The 21,810-nt window shown below is 41.7% G+C and overlaps 1 protein-coding gene across 9 annotated transcripts in view; it reads right to left on the bottom strand.

Annotated features, from left to right (window-relative positions):
* Positions 1 to 1,165: 1,165 nt before the first annotated feature.
* The window catches only part of LOC18440465 (structural maintenance of chromosomes protein), a 78,306-nt gene continuing 57,661 nt past the window's right edge, over positions 1,166 to 21,810 (bottom strand). For 5 of the 9 annotated variants that reach the window (XM_088873846.1, XM_088873848.1, XM_011627348.3 and 2 more), the window contains 8 exons: positions 5,703 to 5,771; positions 3,205 to 3,312; positions 2,966 to 3,096; positions 2,701 to 2,767; positions 2,480 to 2,547; positions 2,283 to 2,382; positions 1,889 to 1,959; positions 1,166 to 1,787 (listed from right to left, as the gene is read on the bottom strand). In XM_088873846.1, the coding sequence (XP_088729972.1) occupies positions 1,403 to 1,787; positions 1,889 to 1,959; positions 2,283 to 2,382; positions 2,480 to 2,547; positions 2,701 to 2,767; positions 2,966 to 3,096; positions 3,205 to 3,312; positions 5,703 to 5,771 (999 nt within the window). In that variant the 3' untranslated portion in view covers positions 1,166 to 1,402. The remainder of the gene's footprint in view (positions 1,788 to 1,888; positions 1,960 to 2,282; positions 2,383 to 2,479; positions 2,548 to 2,700; positions 2,768 to 2,965; positions 3,097 to 3,204; positions 3,313 to 5,702; positions 5,772 to 21,810) is intronic. The other 4 variants (XM_088873847.1, XM_088873850.1, XM_006850608.4 and 1 more) reach the window with 1 other exon arrangement.

Below are 21,810 nucleotides of genomic sequence, written 5' to 3'. Positions count from 1 at the left end.
GATACCCTACTAACCTTAGAAAGGTCAAACTTTCTATACTTCCCCTATACTTCCCCTAATGTATAAAATTTATATACTTCCTCCAACTGAGATATGGCCCCAATCACAATGTCACGCCTCCACTATTTTATTTTTAATTGCTTTCACAAAACATTTTGACACCAAAATTTAGGCGTCTACTCCTCTTTTAAACTCGCACTTGTAAACAACATTAAAAAAAAATTTCTCAATAAACCTAAAAGTCTCAAAGGTATTTTGGCCATTGTATTTTACCAAAAATATTTTTAAAATTTTTTTTAGATACGCCCCATTGAGATGGTGGCAGGTACAAAATTTCATCTTGTATATAATTTGTATAAAAAATTAAAAATAAAATACTCTGAAGTGTTAAATCTAAGTCAAATGGTCAGTGACTCACTTGGTCAAAATTGGATGGCTGGATGGGGAGAAATATACATCTTCCATACAGTAGGGCAAGTACAGAAACCTTTCCCCAAAGTGAAACAGAAAACACAACTCTTTTCAACCCTTAAAATATTTTTGCCAAAGACTACATAAATTTGGCAAAGCTATCCAATGTAGTGAAACTCGCTTGTGCTTTGAACTCAGCCATGGCCGGACGAGTAACCCGGCCCAGTCCATGTGGACTCAACCAACTTCTGCAGGAGTCCAAAATAGGTCCAAAAATCCATAAAAAGAGTGCTAAAAACTTGTTTAAAATAACTAAAACTCAGCAAGAACTAAAATAAGTAATATAAAATATTATAAGTCCATAAAAAAATTTGAAAAGTTATAAACAAGCTGCATTATTGAAAAAAATGATTTATCTTTGCAATATCTCAGAACAATAAAAAATGGGGGAAAATAAACAATTAGAGCATATAGTAAGAAAATTCATGAATCATCATAAGAAAATATAAAAAAACATTTAGAAAAATATTTATAAATTGTATATTAGAGTTTTAACAAAATTATTTGATTTTTTAAGAAAAGTGAGTTGGGCAGTAACACTCGCCTTGGCAGGTTGCCAATGACTCGGCCAAGTCCCTAAACACTATTCTTAGATTTAATATAAATGTCCACTGTTAGCCACCTAAATGGCACTTGATAGCCTGTTATTTGATGAATCAATGTGAATGACCGTATGCAGCATGAAAATTTCAAATATGAAAAACCGAGGTAATATTATAAACGCAACCAAAGAATTGACCATAGACCACAAAGATACATGCAACTTGGCTTCAAGAAATTCCCTCCTGCGCTAGTCACACACACAATCAAACACCCATCCTCCTACGGCATTTATTTTATACAATCCACAACTTCGTGAATTGAATTAGAAAATAACATTGACCAGGATGCTCAGACCAGGAGAAGTCGGAATGTAAGAAGCAGAGGGCATCTATTTATCATCCTTGCGTGTTGTATCCCCAGATTTGAGCTCTTGTTCAAGTTCATCGAACTCCCATCCACTAATCTCTTCGGCTGAATAGTCTCTGCCCAACTTCCCAAATTCTGACTCAAGCTTCGCAAGCTCGGCCTCTGGATCCAATGCTGCTGGTTGATCTGCAGATGCTTCTGCTTTTGATGGGGGTGTCTCCTCTATGTGCTTTGCAACTTGCGGTGATTTGGGAGTTTTGGGTGTTTTAGGATCAAATACTGTGGTGGTCTCTCCTACTCTTGGGGATGGGGTTTCAATTTCCAAAGTTGGTCTTGGAATTGACTCAAACTCCTGCCTCATCTTCTCAAGTTCATCAAACGCATTTTGCACTAGGGAAGTATCTCGCCTGGTATAGCAACAAACCAAAATGCTATCCATATAAGGAAGAAGACAACGCAAGAAAACATGTTCCAAAGAGTGAATAATACATCGATTGAGGTGGGATACCTAGAAGAACTTCCCTGTTGAGAATAAAACTGCTCCCTCATGTTATCCACAACACTGAAGGTGGTAATAATCTGTTCAGGCAAAAGAATATTTTAAGCCCTCATGTTAAAAAGGCATTTAAACGTAGTGTAGAAAGTGGTACTTGAGACTCCCAAGGGCCAGGGACCATCTTGAAGATTGATATGAAAGTAACAACATGAGAGAGCGTGGCAAACTATTGTTCTTCCTCAAACCATTCAAAATTAGGACTATTGCCGAGTTTTAATATAAAATATCATACCTAGAGAAATATACATGGACATGCATGTTGTCTATATGTGGACCCAACATGCAAACACACATACAAGTGAGTGTGAACAATATTAGAAAACACAAGAGAGAGCTGATATTTAACCTTTGCTTCGGCATTCAAATATCCCTCTTCAAGGTGCCTTATTTGCTTTGCTTCTTTAGCATCAGGATTCTCATTGTTTACGTCAGAGGCTGAAAAGGACCTGCAAAATAAGATGAACAGATTGCCAGCAACTACAAATTGGATTAAATATTACCAAATTCTACCATTTGCCATACTTTTAGCCACAATGTTCATACCTCTTTCTTAAATTGTCTAGTTCATCGACACATTTTCTGATATCCATGATGGAATTGCACAGGTCTTCCTATGTACATATGGTAACTCAATATTGTTAAAAATGGCTACCATGCATGCGGCAATAAAATACTGGGTCTTTCAAATATTATGCTTTCCAAACAGATTATGTTATGTCCAGCCTGCTTATATTTTAAAATATATGAAACCCAAGGGGAAGTACCTTGTAAGCAGAAAGGTAGTCAAGCACCAACTTCACAAAAAACTTTTCAGATTTCTCCAGTTCATCTCTTGAATAGTGGTGGTAGACAACACAAAAAAAACCAAAAAAAAGTAAATAGATAAGTTGAGGAAATGCATTTACCAAAATGTAGAGAGCTTATAAACTTCAAACACAACGAACAAGATGGACATCATCACAGTTTCTTGTTGAAGACAGTAATACTAAATTATGTTCTTTCATGAAAAAAGAGGAGATGTATAAGTACTCAATCAGTTTGTCCTTCTCTTCGGTGAATGAGGACTGAAGATGCCATGTGTCTTCCAAGAAATTTATCCATGTCTGGACAACATTTGCTTCTGTCTTACAAGAAGCCACTGATCTCAAGAGATCATCTTCCTGGTACATATCTCATATAAAGAGTTACTTTATATTTTCTAAGATACTATTACTAAGTTACTGTTACATGCATTATGGAAAAAATTCATGAATTAATGTGGTTAGGACCTTTGTTTTCAAGTGTCCTACAATTTGTTTGTTTGCTTGATCAAATTGCTCTTTCTCCTCCCTCATATTGTTGAGTCGTACAAGTGCAGCTGCCAGGGAAATATTAATCTGTGCAAAGAAATACGATGGCAAACCTTCATTAGGTCTCCCCTTCAAAAGAATTAACACAATGAATGAAGAATATAAAGCAACGTAGGTGGTCTCTTTCAAAAATCATTTACGTGGATGGACCAAAAATTTATTATGTGAGTGATATCCCCATCTAAAGATAACTGGTTCATAATGTGCTTGTGTGTGTGTTGGTGTGTATCACATTACTTTAAAAAAGGAGTAATAGTCACACTAAAAATAGCAAAAGGATTACAAATTTGACAAAACAATGTGCAGATCTAATATGGATGGGGAGAATTGAATTCAAAAATCTATTCATAGAGAACCCCAAAGGCTCATAAATGAACTAAGAACCATAGAGAGAGGTATGGACGAAGTAAAGGAAACCAAACATCCAATTGCAATAGTTTCTCCAGACAAGTTATCATTTCCCCATAAAGGAACAGCCTTTGCTAAGCAAATTATTATTCATTCAATAAATAGCAGACCGATATACAGCCCAGAAGGTATAATTACTTTCTTTAGCAACAGGGATGAGAGAACATGCCAAAGGACAACCAATACAATCACACCTGAATGCCAGGCAATGAAGTCACCTTAGCATCACATCTCAGCCAATCATCAGACATGCAAGATCAACCAGCTAAACCCCCAGGTATGGCTCACTAGAAAGTGTCTTCTCAGGTTTAACACAGGTTATGAGAAGGGGATCCTCAAAGGATTGCTATGAAAATCCAAAAATGAGGTTTCCTTCCACCTTCTCAAGACCCGCAACGTGAAAAAGGGGGGCAAATATATTAAGGACAAAATCTTAAGGAGGCGAGACAAGAAAATGAGAAAGAACTAAGTACGAATAGGGTAGTTTCAAGATTCATAATATTTCCCTATGTAAAAAAAGAGTTACATTGAAAGAAAAGATCCATCCAGTCAATATGTGATTGATTCATAATATTTCCCTATGTAAAAAAACCGTCACATTGAAAGAAAAGATCCATCCAGTCAATATGTGATGACAAGAGTGAAACAAATAGAGTGAACATATAAGATGCAAAGAGTGATCCAAGTCACTAATGTAATACAAAAAAGGACAAGTCACATATATACAACTGAGAAAATTTGCATAAACGTTTTGCATACATACAACTATATGTACATTTCTTGTGCAAAAAATTCAAGGTCCAATAATGCTCGTCACATAATTTCTTATCTGGTTCTTTTTAGCATAAGAACAATCAATCGAGAACAAGAGTGAATTAGGCAGGCATCTAGTCTAAAGGCTTCACAAACAAAATATTAAAAGCATATTAGTGTACCCTGAAAAGGAACCATGTATAAAAGGCTCTAAAAAATACAGTTCAATTATTAATAAAATCTCTGATAAGGATTTCCTTAAAATTTCGCAAGAAATTGTCAAAGAGAGCCTGAGCCGTGGTTCCTACACCATCTACATTAATCTTCTTAAGAGATTTGAGAAGCTATTCAAAATAGAGAAACATTTATTTCAAAACCAGGAAATTCAGATAAGATAGAAAGCGCAGTACCAAAAATGTTGGGCAGATAAGTGATACAAAATAGTCATTTGCAACAAAAATTTTGAAACCCAACATAGAAGGCATGAAAGGCTTGTACAACACGATCAAGAAAATCAACATTGGAATCAAAATGTATAGAAGATATACTGATAGAGATCTAAGCACAACAAGTAGCCACGAGCATCTTCTTTTGAAGTGTCTAAGCACAACAAGTAGCCACAAGTATCTTCTTTTGGAGTGACAAATTCCTCCTAATTTTCGCACATATTTGAAAGATGAAAACCCTAGGCGGGCTTCCAAGAAGAACAAGAAGGGCAAGAAATAGTTTGGTTTCTTTTTTTAGTTTTTTGAGGCTATTTAAGATTTTTTTTTTTTTTTTATTTATTTGCTAGACTAGGTAGGGACTTTTTAGATATTTTAATTAAAGTTAGGGAATTTAGTTTCAAGTTATACTTAAGTTAGGACCTTTTTTTATCAAAAGTTAATTGCATGGATAAATATTGTCCAAATCAATAATTTTCCAATATAATTAAGGGCATGGATGGGCTAGAGAGTCATTCATGTATTCCTCTTTAAGAAAAAAAAAACTTTGTTTTGTAAAAGAAGACTAAGGCTTGAGCCCTAGGTGGGAGAAAGCCTTAGGTTTCTCCAAAATTGCTTGTTTCAAGGTGCTTATTGTTGATTTTCTATGTTTCTTCAAGTTCTTCTGCATCAAAAAAGTATACAACCAGTTAAAAGGTGCTCAGAGAATTGACAAATGTAAAATAAAACCTGAATTGGATCAGAAAGAGCAATATATCCATTATCACTAGGCATGCAAGAGTTCAAAATGAAAGAAACAGATATATGCACGACTACCCTTTTCAGTGCAGCTTCAAGCTCAGCCCTTTGTTTTTCAAGCTCTCCGATTTCTGCTGCCATTTCCTATTATAGAGACAACAGAACAGATTTTAGTTAACAGACACAGTACTTGAGATCACAATACAATCAAGTTCGCACAAATTGTTGTAAAAAATTAGACAAATCATTAATGACATTATATGTTTTTATTCCCTATAAATATTCACATGAACAAGGTAAACCTTTTCTGCACGAGAATCTACTAATAGTACAAAGTTGTATTAATATTACAAAAATTCCATTCCCCAAAGACAATAACGGTGATCATATGCAATCCATGGCTAATTTAGTCTCTAAAACAAATCCTGAAACTTAACTTCTACCTATTTCTTTTATAAGCAACACGATGTATATGGGACTGCCAGAGATAAACAGTATGTACAGGGCTGTCAGAGAATTTTCCCATGTAAAAATCATCCACCTCATCCCCACTCTATCTCTCCTCTCACAAATCTTCCAATTTCCTTTTTTATTCCCTCTGATTTGTGATCACTGCAAGACTCCAACACGCTCTCCTTCACCTCCACCTATATCATCATATCAACTTCTTTTTTTTTTTGCATGACTTCTTGCTCCCATTAACCTTTACATTGTAATGTCTCCCAAACATATGGGGTTGCATGAAACTTTAGGTGGAAACCCAGAGGCACACATGTACCTCAACGCTTCCTCTTTTTTTGCACTTCTTTCCCTCTCTGCACTTTACCATTTATTTGCCTCTTCTCCACATCAATCTCTCCCATTCTTCACCTTTTAGGAGCCGTTTGGGTACGTGGAAATCTATTACGTGACAATAAATTACAAGAAAATATAACATTACACTGTTTGGGTACACTTTAATAATAAGGAAATGAAAAAACATTACCCGAGATTTCCCCAAATTACACGTGGCGAGGGGTGAAAAATTTATTACGAAGTTGACGGGTAATCTTTGGAAATCTTTCGTGTGCGTCTCTCTACCCTATCCCCACTTAAAAAAACATTTCCCTCTCTCAAGTATACATTGTATTGTATAATTATGAAGGTAAGTAGAAGTGAAAGTAGGGGATATGGAAAGGGGAATCTAAATTGATTTGAACAGGTGTACGAAGACAATTTTCTACTGCAATCATAATAAAAAAATTTCTATCCCCAATTTCGATTGTAGCCCTCATCTGACTCTCATATAAAAACAAAAAATTTAAATAATTGGTAAGTGAAAGTAAGGGGAAATCTAAATTGATGTCAACAGTTGTAGAACTTGATGATTGACAATTTTCTACTGCAATCATAATAAAAACATATCTACATCCCTGTATCCCCAATTTGGGTTGTAGCCCGCCATTCTCTCTTGTATAAAAACAAAAATAATAAAAATAATAATTGGTAATCGATGAGAAATAACACAACACAATCATAATAAAAAAATTTCACACAATATAATTCTCATAAGACATTAGTAGAAGCTCAATTGAAATAAGATACCTCTTTAGTCTCCTCCAATGCTTCAAAATTTCTATTGCGATTATCAAACCTTCTAATTTACTAATCAAACTTTTTCCCATTGTTTAACTTGTACCATAAAGATTTTGATTTCGGTATCATAAATTTATTGCTTATTTGAAGCTATATATAGAGAGACATTTGAAAAACTTCCATAAAAAATAAATAAAACTAAGGCTTATCACAATAAAATCGTGTTATTCTAATCATATTATTCCAATGACTTATCATGTTGAAACCAAAGTCTAATCATATTAGCCAAAGATAGCCATGTTTTTCATATTTGGATGGCAATGCATTTCTCATATTTCTTCCAGACATAGCCAAACAGTACCAATGCATTTCCCAAGTTGCATTTAAATACTACCCAAACAGTGAATCCATTTGCAGGTACTGTATTACACCCGTAATATATTTCACAGACAATATATTTCCAGGTATCCAAATAGCCCCCTTAGTCTCTTATTCTCTCTCTGTTCCTTTGCCAATGCCAACAAAGCTTGCTAAATAGTTTTTAAAGAGTGGCCCCAGCCTATGCCCCTTTTTTCATTCTTCCACACAGTTCAGTACCGTTATTTTGTCAGGCCTTACTAAATCTCCTCTTCACTTGCCTTGACATATGATCCTCCAGGGCGTCATTATGATGGCCTCTCCTTTTGTAATAATCCTACTGTGCTGGTCATATTACCTTCCAATATTTCATAGAATCTCGATCGCCATGCTAAGGAGTTGTTTCATTTGGACTTTATCTGTAGGCTTTCAGGCTTCTCAAAAGCTTTCTAGTTGAGACAAGCACAGCATATGCAAACTATGGCACCACTATTGCAGGGCTCACAAGGAGATGTTGGCAACATTTAGCCATGATAACTTGTGTATAGGCTCACATGAAGCTCATTAGAAGTCACACATATGCTACACTGGGAGAAATCCACAATATAAGAAGAGAGAGACAGAAAGCCAAATAAATATTTTCATACTTGTATATGAGAAAGAGAGAGAAGAGAGAGATCCACAATATAAATAGAGCGACAAAGAAAGCAAAATAAAAATTTTCATGCTTGGATGTGTGTGTGTGCGGGAGAGAGGGAGAGAGAGAATGGCATTGCATTCCAAAGGTTATCGACCTTCCCTATATAGTAGAGGGTTGCTAGATCTTGTCCTTCTAGAAGTTGACATTAAATAAAATGTAAAGGATAATATACAGAACAAAAAAGAATATAACTTCACAAATTAGATACCTGCAATTCCTAAACTACCCACTATTTTTCATTGTTGATCACAAGGCACATTGACTTCTCTGGTGCATGCTAGAGTCAGCATTGACACTTAAAAGAGTCACCTTAATATTGACTCTCTTCTTATAACATAGAGATTTCATATGAACCAAAAAACTTCTTAGCAAATTCTATATCTGCATACTTTGGTTTGAGCCCCCGTAACCATGATGATCGTCATGGCGCTATATAGACTTCAACCTCTTCTAGTTGTGTTAGTGCTTCAAGTTGCAGTCATTTCACTTTCTCCAATTTGATTTCCAGAATCTCTAGCATATGTCGGCATTGATTAAAAAAGTGGTCCGCCCAGTGCCTAGGCGGCCGCCTAGGAAGGAAGGGGGGCCTAGACACACCACCCAGTACTGGGCTGACAAACTAGGCGGGCTGTCCCTGGGTAGGCAACTAGGGTACTTCGGCGGGCGCCCAGGGGACTACGCCTGACTAGGTGAAATATACCCATCAAGTGGGGCATTTTTGGTTTTTTTTTTGTTTGGATTATAAAAAAAACAAGAATATACATATTTCGTACAAAACATTTACCTAAAACAGGTTACTGGACACAATTTGCCTCCTTTTGAACCTAGGTTGCCTAGGTTCTGGGCGACCGCCTAGGCGCTGGGCGGCCTAGACCCCCCCGACTGCCTAGGTGTCGCCTGACATTTTTTAGAACACTCATTATTCACTTTCTCCAATTTGATTTCCATAATCTCTAGCAAATGTTGGCATTGATTCAAAAAGCGATCTGCCCAGCGCCTAGGAGCGATGGGGGGCTTGGGCGCACCACTCAGTCTTGGGCGGACCAACTACGCGAGCTGTACCTGGGGAAGTGCCTAAGGTACTTGGGCGGACGCCCAGGGAACTGCGCCTGACTAAGTGAAAAGGTACCCATCAGGTGGGTTATTTTTGGTGTTTTTTTGTTTGGATTATAAAAAAATGCAGGAATATGCATATTTTGTACAAAATATGTACCTAAAATAGGGTTACTGGATACAATTTGCCTCCTTTTGAACCTACGCTGCCCAAGTTCTGGGCGGCCGCCTAGGCGCCGCCCGTCATTTTTTGGAACAATGTATGTTGGCCAATTTTGCCCCTTCCTTCAGGCCAAAGAATTGTTGGTGAAACTCCCATCTTCCGACAATGTGGCCGAATCTTGTAGCTATTCCAATATTCCCAAAAGCTTAGTGAGCTTTCTAACTCATAATATGGTTCATTCTTTATTGCATATTGGAGCTTTTGTAGCAGCAATATTGCTTCCACAATTTCTTGAATTCAGGTCACAAGACTTGGTGAATCCAACAATGCAACATTCTTTGTTGACTATATTAACAAGAGTTCAAAAAAACTACAGTTCTAGATGATAGAAAGTAGACTTAGGTGGGTTGGCCATTTGTAGCGCCGACCAAGTACAACAACTGTTAGGAGGTGCGAGTTAGTTCAGGTAGAAGGACTTAAAAGGGCAAGGGGTACGCCCAAAAGGACGCGGTTGGAGGTAGTTCGGAAAGATATGGGAATTTATGGCATTTAATAAAGGAGAATGGTGGACTAAGATTCATGTAGCCGACCCCAATTAATTGGAAAAGGCTATGATGATGATAATGATGATGATGATAGTCCTATCGCCATTTTCACAATCTTCAAGTTTCTTCTTAGTTGGCATTGGTACCATCACATCAGTGCATCAAAAAGCACTAGGCGGGTCCTAGGCAGCCGGGGGGATCCAAGCCGCCCAGTGCCTAGGCGGCCGCCCAGAACCTGGGCGGCTACCAGTTGAAATTTGCGAAAAATAAAAGCCATACCAAATTACCAATATAATACCATATTCCAAGTTGAAAAAAAAAAAAGATAGACGTTGAGAAGAGAATTTTCATAATCCATATCATTAAAACAGTAAACTGTAAAACCATACTAGTGTAGGTAGGATATAAAGTCAACACTCAACACAACAGAAATTTAAAAAATATACAGTATAACAAAAGTCAACACTCATGACTCAACACAACAGTCAACAGACTCAACACTCAACACTTAGCACCAAGAGGCAAGAGTCTTCAGTAGTCGTCATCATCATCATCAGAAGGAATATCAATAGGGAAAGCCTCATCCTACGCATCAGAGTCGAGGCCACCATCATCAGAGTCATCTCCCTCTTCAATATAACGCTTGTCCTCCTCTGTTTCTTTTGAATCTGCCTCTTCCTCCTCCTCTTCTTCTACCTTCCTCTTACTAGTCTGTGCAGATGAGGCCCTAGGAGTCTTGACTGCTCTAACATTTTCTTTGTGCTTCTCTGAACTCAAATATTGTATAATTTTCTCCTTGGTAGCCTCAAGAACATTTTTACAACGGGCAACATCCCCCTTAATGCCGACAAGGTATTTTTTAAACCGGTAAATGCCCCCATTAGTATCCTTTCCACAATAATTATATTTAATACGATTTTTATCACTTGGATTCGGGTTATAACCATACTTCCAACCCGGATCACTACTCCGTCTAGAATCTAGAGAAGATACTTCTATAGAACAAGGCTTATTTTCATCCTTTCCTGGTTATTCAAAATTCAAAAGATGTCTAATCTCATCCCGAACTCCTTCAGGAACTTTGTACAAAAAGCAACATTACCTCTAACACCAGCAAGGTGTTTTTTGAATCGACTAATACCCCCATTGGTATCTTTTCACAAAAAATACACCTTATACAATTTTTATCATTTGGTTTTGGGTTGTACCCATACTTCCAACCCAGATCACTTTTTCTAAAAGTAGTAGAAATAGATCCATGACAAGGATTTTACTCTTGTTTTTATTTTACATAACTTATAAATTGCTTAATCTCCTCTCTGATAGCTTCAGAAACATTTTTACAAAGGGAAACATCCCCCTTAATACTGGCAAGATGTTTCTTAAACTGGTTTATGCCTCATTTTATATCTTTTTCAAAAAAATTGCATCTAACACAATTTTTGTCATTTGGATTTGGGCTGTATCCATATTTCCAACCCGGATCTCCACTCCAACTAAGTCCCGAAGAAGACATCTCAAAATAAAACAAGCAATCTAAAAATGCACTTACTTTGGTTGCTAGAACTCCAAACTTTGAGAAACACTTCGACGATTCGATCCAATGAAATGTAGTTTTTTGGAGGTTTCTTTCTCTCTAATAGGTTTCTTGTGGGTTTAGGTTTCAAATGACCCTAAAACCCATCTTTCTAAACTTTTATATCTTGAAAAAGACAAAAAAAAAAAAATTACTTCTCTGCCTCTGAGCGGGGCGCAAGCCCTAGGCGGCCACCCAGGGCTGGGCGCTGGGCGGCCGCCTAGGGACCACCGCCCAGTTTGGCCGCCTAAGCCTGGGCAATGCGCCCAGGCCTTCTGGACCGCCTAGGCAGTCGCCGGTCGCCTAGGCGCTGGGCTGTCCATTTTTTTGAACAATGGTATTGATTCCAAGTATTTTCTTTAGAAAGAATTTTCAATTAATGGAAAAGAGTACAATGAACCACAAAGTATAGGCTACCCACAGGGAAAAAAGTATCGTACCACCGAGGATTTAAGCTTGACGAAAGTATCGTACCACAAGAAGTGTTCTCCCCAAAAGATCCTATTGTTTAACTCTATCTAGATTTCCCAAAGAGAGGCTGCCGCTGGAATTTTGCATAACAAAATTCTTGCTTTAGGCTAGGGGAAAGGCTGGAGACAGGTAAGGATAAGGGGTACAGTGGCTGGTACACCCACTGAACAGTGAAGAGCTGAAGACGTTCTCCCCATATCTTAAAAACAAACAGGCACTGTAAGAAAAGGTGGGCATCGGTTTCCTCATCGGCCATACAGAGAGCACATCGATTAGGTAATGGGATTCCTCTTTTTTGTAGCTGTCGACCGTGTGCTGGGAGAGGGCTAACCACATGAAGACCTGAATTTGGGGCGGGGGGTGGGGGGGAAGAGGACCAAGCTTGGGCTACAAGAGATATGGGAGACATGGGGAACGTGGGTGGTTGATTAAGCTTTTTTTTTTTTTTTTTTAGAATGTTAACCTATAGTTGATGAATGAAAAGAGTACAACGAACCACAAAGTATAAGCTATCCACAAGGCGGAAGCTCAAAGTACAAAAAACCTTTTGAAAAAAGGGGGTGAGAGAAGAATCAAAAAGCCATCTTTATATAAGTTACAATATCTATAAAGCAAAGAAACCAACAAAAAGAAGCCGATCCAAAACATCGATCCTATAAACAATCCAAGGTAGCCGCCTCTTTAGCTAGAGTGTCCACTGCTTGGTTTGCTTCCCTCCAGGTATGCCTCCATAAGATGTGCATATCCCTGCAAACGTGGTTAATCTCATAAAAATGTGAACCAAAACCCAAAGGGGAGGGGGTTAGAATTTGTAGCCCAGGCAATTACATTCTTAGAATCTCCCTCTATTATAATGGATTCTATCCAGTGTGGTTGAAGAAGCTTGAACCGTTCTAATAGTGCTATCGCCTCCACTTCCGTTGAGTCAGTATAACTAATATTTTTAGAGATGGAGGCGACAATTGAGCCAGAATAGTCTCTGAGTATCGCACTATACCTGCAGGCCCGAGGTTTCTAAAGGAGCACCCATCGAAGTTAAGTGTAAATTGGCCTTGGTCAGGTGGTCTCCAATTTGACGCCTGAGGTAGGCATTTTGACTATATTGAAGGGTAGGAGCCCAATCCTGATAAAAGGCAGAAGTGGGGACCCCTTTGAAGCATTTGTGGTTGGTTGCCCAAGACACCACCGAGGATTTAAACTTGACGCAGTGCTCTCCCCAAAAAATCCTATTGGGGATTCAAAACAAGATCGCTTTAGAAAAGGGGTCAGTTGTGAATCGATATCCGCAGGTACAAATATCGCATCCTCCTTCCCATGGTTACCCAAATGCAGTACAAATTATAGCCCATCTGGGATTTGGAGATCTATTTGCTCTTCCTTTCAGATGTTCAAAAGATGCATTCAGTTTCACCTAAAAGTTGGCAGTCGGGTTCTCTTTTAGAAAGACCTTTGGCTCGGTCAAGCACCTCTCATGGAGAGGTACCCAAACCTTTGCTTGCTCGCTTGTTCACAAGGGGCAACAGTGGCAGATGAGACGACGGTGGCTGGGTCATCTTGCTCTTGGAACCTATGTTCAGACATGCGCTTAATGACTCCGAGATTTTTCATTTCTCAAACCTTGCAACTGTTCTTTAAGCCTATTTCATTACCACACAAGGTTTGGACCATATAATTTGGACCCCAAATGCCTCAGGTGCCTTCACTATCTCCTCTTTCTACCACAAGCTTAATCAAAAAGCGATCCAATTTTGAAAGAGAAGGAGAGGAAGAGTGATTAGGCCACATGTATTAAGTTCCTTGAATGGGAAGGTCAATAAGGTTGTTTAGAGCTACAAAGCCTTAAAAAGAATCATACCCAGAGTAATCCTAGAGGAAGTGTTTATTTCAAAGAACCACCTTGTGACATTGAAATCCCCACCAACGCACCAAATGAAGAGGGGGAGGGAGGCAACCAGGTTAAGCTCATCCCATAAAAAAGGTCTATGAGAGTCAACATTCGGTCTATGGACAGTAGAAAACTTCCACAGGAAGCCATCGGGGATTCTGGCAAACAAAACAGAAGCCGAAAAACGTGCAATGTGGGTAGAGGTGAGTGAATGGGCAGTAGGGTCCCAAATCACCCAAATACCACCCGAAGCCCCTTCAGTAGAAAGAGCTTCCCACTGACAGGGATGACAGCCCCACACTTGCCTAACCTGAAGAAGAGAAGGGGAGGGTAATTTGGTTTCAGTTAAAGCAAGGATGGAGGGGTGATATTTGAGATAGTAGACCGTTTGTTTCTTGTATGGCAAACCCACCCACGGATATTCCAAGAGTATTAACATTTAGGAGATAAAGAACGGGGGAGTTCTGAGGGGAACGCCTCAACAGGAGCCCATTGGAAGGTATCTCCAATGGGAAAGGGGAAATAGAGAGGGGAATACTTGAAGCTCTGTCGTAATTGATACTGCAGGCGAGGTTTACAACCTCACGATTGGCCTTCCGACTTTCCCAGAACCTAGACTGGGCATAGGCTTTGAAGAATTCCTGGAAAGGTCCTTTAGGATCATTGTATGGAAAGCCCATCACTTTCAACACATTGTGTATATTGCCTTGGGCAGCATCCATTCAATCGACGTAATTAGAGTCCACCGATGGAAGAAAATGCTTCGACTCAGCAGTTTCTATGGAATCAGTGATACCTCGATCTTCAAACGAACCTGCAACACTTGAAGAAGGATCGAAAGGCGATAGCACATGAGAAGAAGGGGCTGGCAAACCGAGCGAGGGGAGCCGATCCGATGGGGTTATGTGAAAAATGGAAGAGGCTAAACCAAAAGGGTCCACAGCAAGGGGTGACCTGAAAGCGTCCAAGGAGGCTCGAAAGGGTTCTCAGCATGGGGTGGAGAAGGGAGGGAAGGTGGGGGTTGCAGAATATCTGCCAAGGGTGGGGGGTTGAAGAAATCAGGGTTTGATTGGGGGTCCGAGTAGGTTGAGAGAGGAGTGGCTGGGAAAGGTGTGATAGTGGGGCGAGGAGTGGGTGATAAGAGTAGGGATAATGTTACAAGGCACCTGGTAGGGGGAGAGAGTCAAAAGGCGAGTTAGGGAATCCCATATAACAGGGGTTTCCGTGGGAGGAAGAAAGGACGGGGAAGGGAGCAGGGTAAGAGGGAGACAGGTGCTACTCGGCCCAAGATCAAAAGGGGATGGCACGAAGGGGACAGGGACAGGGACAGGGATAGGTAAATAGGCCAGGGTAGGAGGAGGATGAGCAACCAGAATAGAAACAATAAGAGGATCACCACGGAAAGGGTCAGCCGAGATCCCAATGATGATCAGAGCAACGAGAACAGGAGAAGCAAACAGATGGGGATCCATATCCCCAGAAGCCACCAAAAGGGAGGGGTCATGAGGGAAGGGGCGGAAGGGGGACAAAGTCAAACGGAGGAAGAGAAGGGGGAGAAGGAGAGGGAAGAATGGGGACACCTGAGGAGGGAACAAGGGGAAGAGGCGATACGGCCTCCAAAGGCGGCTGCAATGATGAAGGCAACGCATGGGGCTCACAGTATAAGGATGAGGGGGATTCAATCGATGGCACAAGGCTCGAAGAGGAGGAGCTAACGAAAGGGGGGGGAAAGATTAAGGTTAGAGACCAAGGGAGGACGAAGGGGTGGCTGAGGAAGGGAACCAAAAATAATGGGGGGAAAGGTGAGAAGGGGGAACACTTGGCTAGCCTTAGGAGGGGAAGCCTCGGGATTGGGGAAAAAGCTGGGGCTAGGTGGCAGTGGTGGGTCAACGAGGGGATCCAATCCCCAAAGGAGGGCTAGGAGGGATGTCAGAGAATAACTTAGAAGGCGGCTGGACCATCACGGGCTGGACAAGACGCAACAAGGGAGGTAACGGGATGTCAAGCAGGGGTAGACACATGTCAATTGGGGGGCAGGCCCTCCAATCACCAGAAGTTGTCTCGGGTAACGAGGTGAGGGGGGCTAAAAGGATTGTGATTGCTTGTTGAGGAGAGGGGGGGGTGGCAGCCTCTGAATAACATGGGCCATCAAATGAGAGGGATGACGGCGATGCTGAAGCAGTTGAAGGCACTGGGGATACTTCTGTCTTCCGGAAACGACAGTCCAAGGAACCTGATGCTTCAGGCAAGGGGGCACCGAGTTTGGGTGGTAGAACCCGAGTTCAAAGCTAAGCCAAAGGCTGAGACAAAATGAGGCAAAGGGGGGGATGCAAAGGACCAAGAAAGGAACACCTAGTAAAACGACCTTGCTGTCTCGAGCCAGAGAAAGGTGGAATGAATTGGAGATCCAGGATGTCAACGACCATCAAAATGTATCGTAAAGGGAGGGTTTCAAGGGATTGCTAATGGACCGCCACAAAAGAGCCACAGGTGTTCCCAATGGCCTTGAAGGTTTCTAAGCACCAAGAGTGTGAAGGTATGGATGAGGCCATATGCCAAATCTTCTAGCAAAGGAAGGCACCTACTTCTTCTGACAATATGGAGAGAGAGAGGGTTGCTCCCCGAAAGGAACCACAAGATGGACTCTTTAACACTCTGAGGGCACTGTTCTCTGACGGAAAAGAAAACAAGATTGATCCATCCAAAAGTTTCCAGCAGCCCAAATCAGACTCCTTCCAGAAATTTTTGCCCCATTTTTCAATACCTCTAAAATCATCTCTGGGGATGGAAAACTCCCACTAAGACGACCAGAATTGATTGGTGAGCTTGAAAGAGGACATTGGGGAAATGGAGATCAAACGAGGAGACGAACAAAAGTTTGGGAGAGCAAAACCAGTAACAGGGGGAGAAGAGACAGGATGCACAAGAGCCAGGTTGGGAGGAGAAGTAAGTGCCGACAGATGTGGTTGAGAGGCAGCGATGGCAGAGCAAGAAGGTGGGGGACATGGGCGAAAAACGTGGGCGAAAAACGTGGGCGAAAGACATGGGCGAAAGAAGTAGGTGACATCACCCTTGTTTAGAAGGAAATTTTGTTCTTCTTTCTTTTGTAAGTTGACACCCACATGAAAAGAGATAAGATGTGACAACCCCTTCTTTGTCTAAAAGAGGTAGGAGACCACTTGTAACAAAACCTAAATATCTCTGCTCTAGTAGAATAAAACAGAAATTTATAGTTCTATGTTTCTTAAACTCTCTCTACACCATGGACTATTGCTAAATGTGAACCTCTAACGAGAAAATCTCTACACAAGGGGGGAGAGAGAAAGAGAGAGAGAGAGAGAGAGAGAGAGAGAGAGAGAGATAGACAGAAAGAGCTCTATGCCAATCTCACAACCTACAAGAGCTTTTGGAAAGCACTATGAGAGCCTCAATCACAAGTTATCCGAGCTAGAAAAACTCTGCTGTAATTTCAGTGTAAGCCACTTGATAGTGATGTCAAAACATGCATCTCTTGCCACTATAATTTAAATATGTGGTATCAAAGCCGCTTGTGATGCAATATCTCTGTCTCATAGTCATAAAATTGAGGATATCATAATGTGTCTCTGCAGCATGGAATCGAGAAGTGAGACTCAGGAACTTCTTGATAGGCGGATTTGCATTTTCTTCATGTCTATGATCCTGAGGCCAAATTAAAGTATCTATCTATTTTTTTAAATATGTTAATTGTTGTATTGAGTACGCGAGAGTAAATAAAAGTGCATGTAAAAGATACCCTATGAACCTGGGGCCCTGTACAAAAACCACAAGGGTCCAAAAAATGTGCACCCTTAGGAGGGCTATTGAAAGATGCCATTCAGTAACAACTGCGAGGTACAAAAATGGGTTATCCATGCATGCTAGTGAGTCCCCTGAAGATTATATCGCATGCTTGTTGACCGTGTAGCTCCATCTTTTGCGAGGGAGTCAGTGGCAGCGCTGGCTTCCCATAAGATATGCATCCATGAGACGTGAGTGGCCCAGCAGAGTTGGGAAATCTCATCAAAGATATGTTCAAATCTCTAAGGGCAGGGGGCAGAACCAAATGCCTAAGCTATCAAATTTTTGGAGTCCCCTCAATGACCAGGAATGGATTCCATGAGGGGTCAAAGGCTTTAAGGCCTTCAAGAAGTGTCGTGGCCTCAGCTGTATTGGAATCAGCAAAACCAATAGGTCGAGAGTAGGAGAATAGTGTACAGCCATCCTTATCGCTAAAGGGACCCCCGATGCCTTGGGGGTCCAGGATTGCCTAGGGAACACCCGTCAAATTTAGCTTGATCTGGTCGGGGTCGGGTGGCCTCGAAAGGGTGAAACTGGGTACCCTGGTGGGCCGCAAACGCAATAAAGCCTGCCAGTTCTGGTAAAAGTTGGATGAGAATGAATGCCTAAAGTGATTGTTTTTTTTGGCCAAGCAGATAATGGAGGATCTAACTTGGTCTTTGAGGGCGTCAAAGGACGGGTATTCCCCTTGAAAGATCCTCTGATTCCTTTCGTTCCACGGTCCACAGGAGGGCTGCCACAACAGTTCTCCAAAAGAGTAGCCCCGATTTGGGCCTAGGGGGAGAGTAGAGGTGGCTAAAAAGACAGGGATACAAGGTGGAGTCACACATTGCCGCCCAATGATCTTTAAGATGACTCCCCAAAGGGCATGTGCAAGGCGCAGTGGATAAAGAGGTGAGCATTTGTTTCTTCGTCGTTGGTGCACATGATGCACCGATTTGGGGTTTGTATGCCTCTCTGCTGCAGTTGGTCCACTGTGAGAGCCCATTCTGAGATGGCAATCCAGCTGAAAACTTGAATTTTTGGTAAGGAAAGGGTAGACCAAGCTCTGGTTGCGGTGGCAGGGATGGGGGCAGGGAGGTTGACCGAGGAGTAAAGAACACGGTAAAATGAAGAGACTGAGGACACCCTAAGGGTACAAGTGGCCCACACTATTTTATTAGGCCCTGACTAGGGAGTAAGGAGTGGAGGGAATAAAGCGATAAGAAGTCCAGCACTTTGTGGTCCATCTGGGGCCTTCTAAATCCCAGGTTCCACAACCTATGTCCCACGCAGTCAAATTGCTCTGCAACTGTCGCATTACGGTTGATAGCCAGGAGGTATAGGTTATGAAACATATCTCTCAACAGTGTATGACCTATCCACAGGTCCAATCAGAACTGAACTCTAGTACCGGCTTTGGGCCGAAAGCGAATATGGACCTTGAAGAGTTCAAGGCAGTTAAGGGCCTTCCACACCCTCGGAGTTACTATTGATCCTCCCCCCAGGGAGCCAAGCAAGGTCCTCACAATGATCCTTAGATTTCAGGACCTTCCTCCAAATATGGTTCTCTTGGGTCACAAAACGCCGCCACCATTTCCCCAGCAGAGCTAGATTGCAAGTTTTCACTCTCCATGCTGATTTAGATGAGCAAACTATATTTCATGAGATAAGATGGAATTTCTTGCTGCCTTCCCATGACCAAAGGAAGTTCCTCATGAGTTGTTCAAGGCGAGCGACCGCTAAGGCAAGCATGTGGAAGAGAGACATTTGGAAGATTGGGATGTTGGAAAGGGTCACCTTTCTGAGAGTGATGCGGCCAGCGGAGGACAAGAACCCACCCTTCCAGCACACAAAGCGAAGATCGAAGTTGTCTATAATATGACGCTAGAGCCTGTGTTTTGCGCTTGCCTATATAGAGAGGTAGGCCTAAATAGGTAGAGGGTATGACCTTACCGCCCGAATGGTAGGCTAGGATTTTGACAGTTTGGGGGTCCAATGAAATGCCCGTCATTGTTGTTTGGCTAAATTTACATGGAATCCCATGGCTATCTCAAAGCATTTAAGGAAAAGGACCAAAGTTTCAACCTATTGAGTCGTCGCTTCCCAGAACAGTAGCATCTCATCTTCATATTGTAGATGGGAGATCTCAGGGCTAGTTGGTAGATCTCAGGGCCTTGGCTACCAAGTTTGAAGCCTGAGAGGAGGCTATTATTGTAAAGCCCCGAGATAGAGCGGCTGAAAACCTCAGCCGCTAGGCAAACAAGAAGGGTGAGAGGGGGTCACCCTGCCTCAGACCCCTTGAAGAGGGGAAGTAGCCTTTAGGAGTTCTGTTGAGAAGTATGAAGAAGGAGGCATTGGATACACAGCCCAGGATCCAATTGCACAACCAACGAGGCCCAAAGCCCATCCTACCCTACGCTTAATCGAGTATGGACCAATCCAAATGGTCGTACGCGTTCTCCCAATCCAATTTGATGATTAGCCCCGAGACTTTTGCAAGGTGCCTAGAGTGAATAATAAGGGGCAACCAGAGCTCCGTCAAGAATCTGTTGGTCTTTAACAAAGGCCCCTTGAGTGGAGCAGATGACTCAGTAAAGGACTTCTTAAGTTTGGAGGCCAGGGCTTTGGAGAGCAGTTTGTATGAGGAGTTTACCAAACTAATGGGTCTGATGTCTTTGAGCTCCTCCGCTCCTTCAACTTTGGGGATCAAGGCAATAAACATGGCGTTCATGGCCTAGTGAATGACCACACAACGTGAAATTCTTCAGAAAAGGATATGACATCCCCTCTGAGGGAGTCCCAAAAGATATTGAATAGGGCCACAGGATAGTCGCCGGCCTGGGGGCACAATCTTAGCCGAGGTCCTTTACGGCTTTGAGGATTTCCTCCTCTGAGTTTTAGCCAGTCAACTTGAGCATGGGGAATGGAGCGAAAGGAGAGATTTGCCATGGTAGGTATAGGGTCAGAGGGTTGAGCAAACAGAGCTTGAAAGAAGTTGAAGATGTCTCTCTACACTAGAGGGATTTGATCCAGAACAAGGTCACCCACTTTGATGTGGGAGATGGTGTTATCCGTCAGGCAACAGTTGGTGATTTTGTCGAAGAAGGCAGTGTTTTGATTGCCTTGTTTACGCCACTTGACTCTAGACTGCTGAGACCAATAGATTTCCTACTTGCGAAGATGTCATGGAAGGAAATTTTATATTCGTTTCGAAGGTTGCATTCCCCAAGGAAAGAAGGAGAGTCTCTTCGATGGAATTCAGTGCTGAATCGAGCCGAGAAGGGCCTCCTTCTGGTTTCTGAAATTACCACAAAGCTGCCTTGCCTAGTTCTTTAAGGGAGCCTTTGAGCATTTTGAGTTTGCACTGCAATCGAAAGCCTGCTCTACCTTAAACTTGCGAGGAGAAAGACTCTAACCAAGAAGGGATAAGGGACAAAACGTTGGGCTCTTCTAGCCAAGCAAGTTCAAACCAGAAAGGCTTAGGGCACTGACGAGCCGATATGGTGCCCAAAAGAATGGGTTGGTGGTATGAGGTGAGTTTGGGGAGGGCAAGGGCATTAGTGCCAAGAAATTAGGAATCCCATTCTAAAGAAGTAAGATACTTGTCAAGTTTAGATAGAGAGGGACTATGAGAGTGGTTGGACCACATGTGGATGGCCCCCTAAAGAGGGATATCAAGTAGATGGGTTCTAGCAACAAAATTAGAGAACTGGGCCATGGAAGGTTAAAGGAGGGTTAGAGTTACATCTAAGCGACCACCTTGTGATGTTGAAGTCACCCCAAGGAACGAACTCTTGCCGAAAGAGATCTATGAGGGAGTTAGCATTCGGGCCCTACACTGTTGTATACTTCCAAAGAAGGTCATCTGAGATCCTAGAAAAGGAGGCAGTAACTGAGAAATACTAACATGCGAGGAAGTGAGTGAGTGAAGGGTTGGATCCCAAACGATGCAAATTCCTCCCGAGGCTTCCTGAGCATGCAGGGCTAACCAATTGCAAGGTCTGGACCCCCAAATCTAGCAAAATAGGGAAAGGGCGGGTTTAGGGAGCTTGGTCTC

This window comes from Amborella trichopoda, chromosome 8 (genome assembly GCF_054954075.1).
Source record: "Amborella trichopoda isolate Santa Cruz 75 chromosome 8, AtrichopodaSantaCruz75HAP2 v2.0, whole genome shotgun sequence".
Classification (NCBI taxonomy): Eukaryota; Viridiplantae; Streptophyta; class Magnoliopsida; order Amborellales; family Amborellaceae; genus Amborella; species Amborella trichopoda.
Note: the sequence above shows the minus strand (reverse complement) of the source record. Positions and strands in the feature narration are given on the sequence as shown.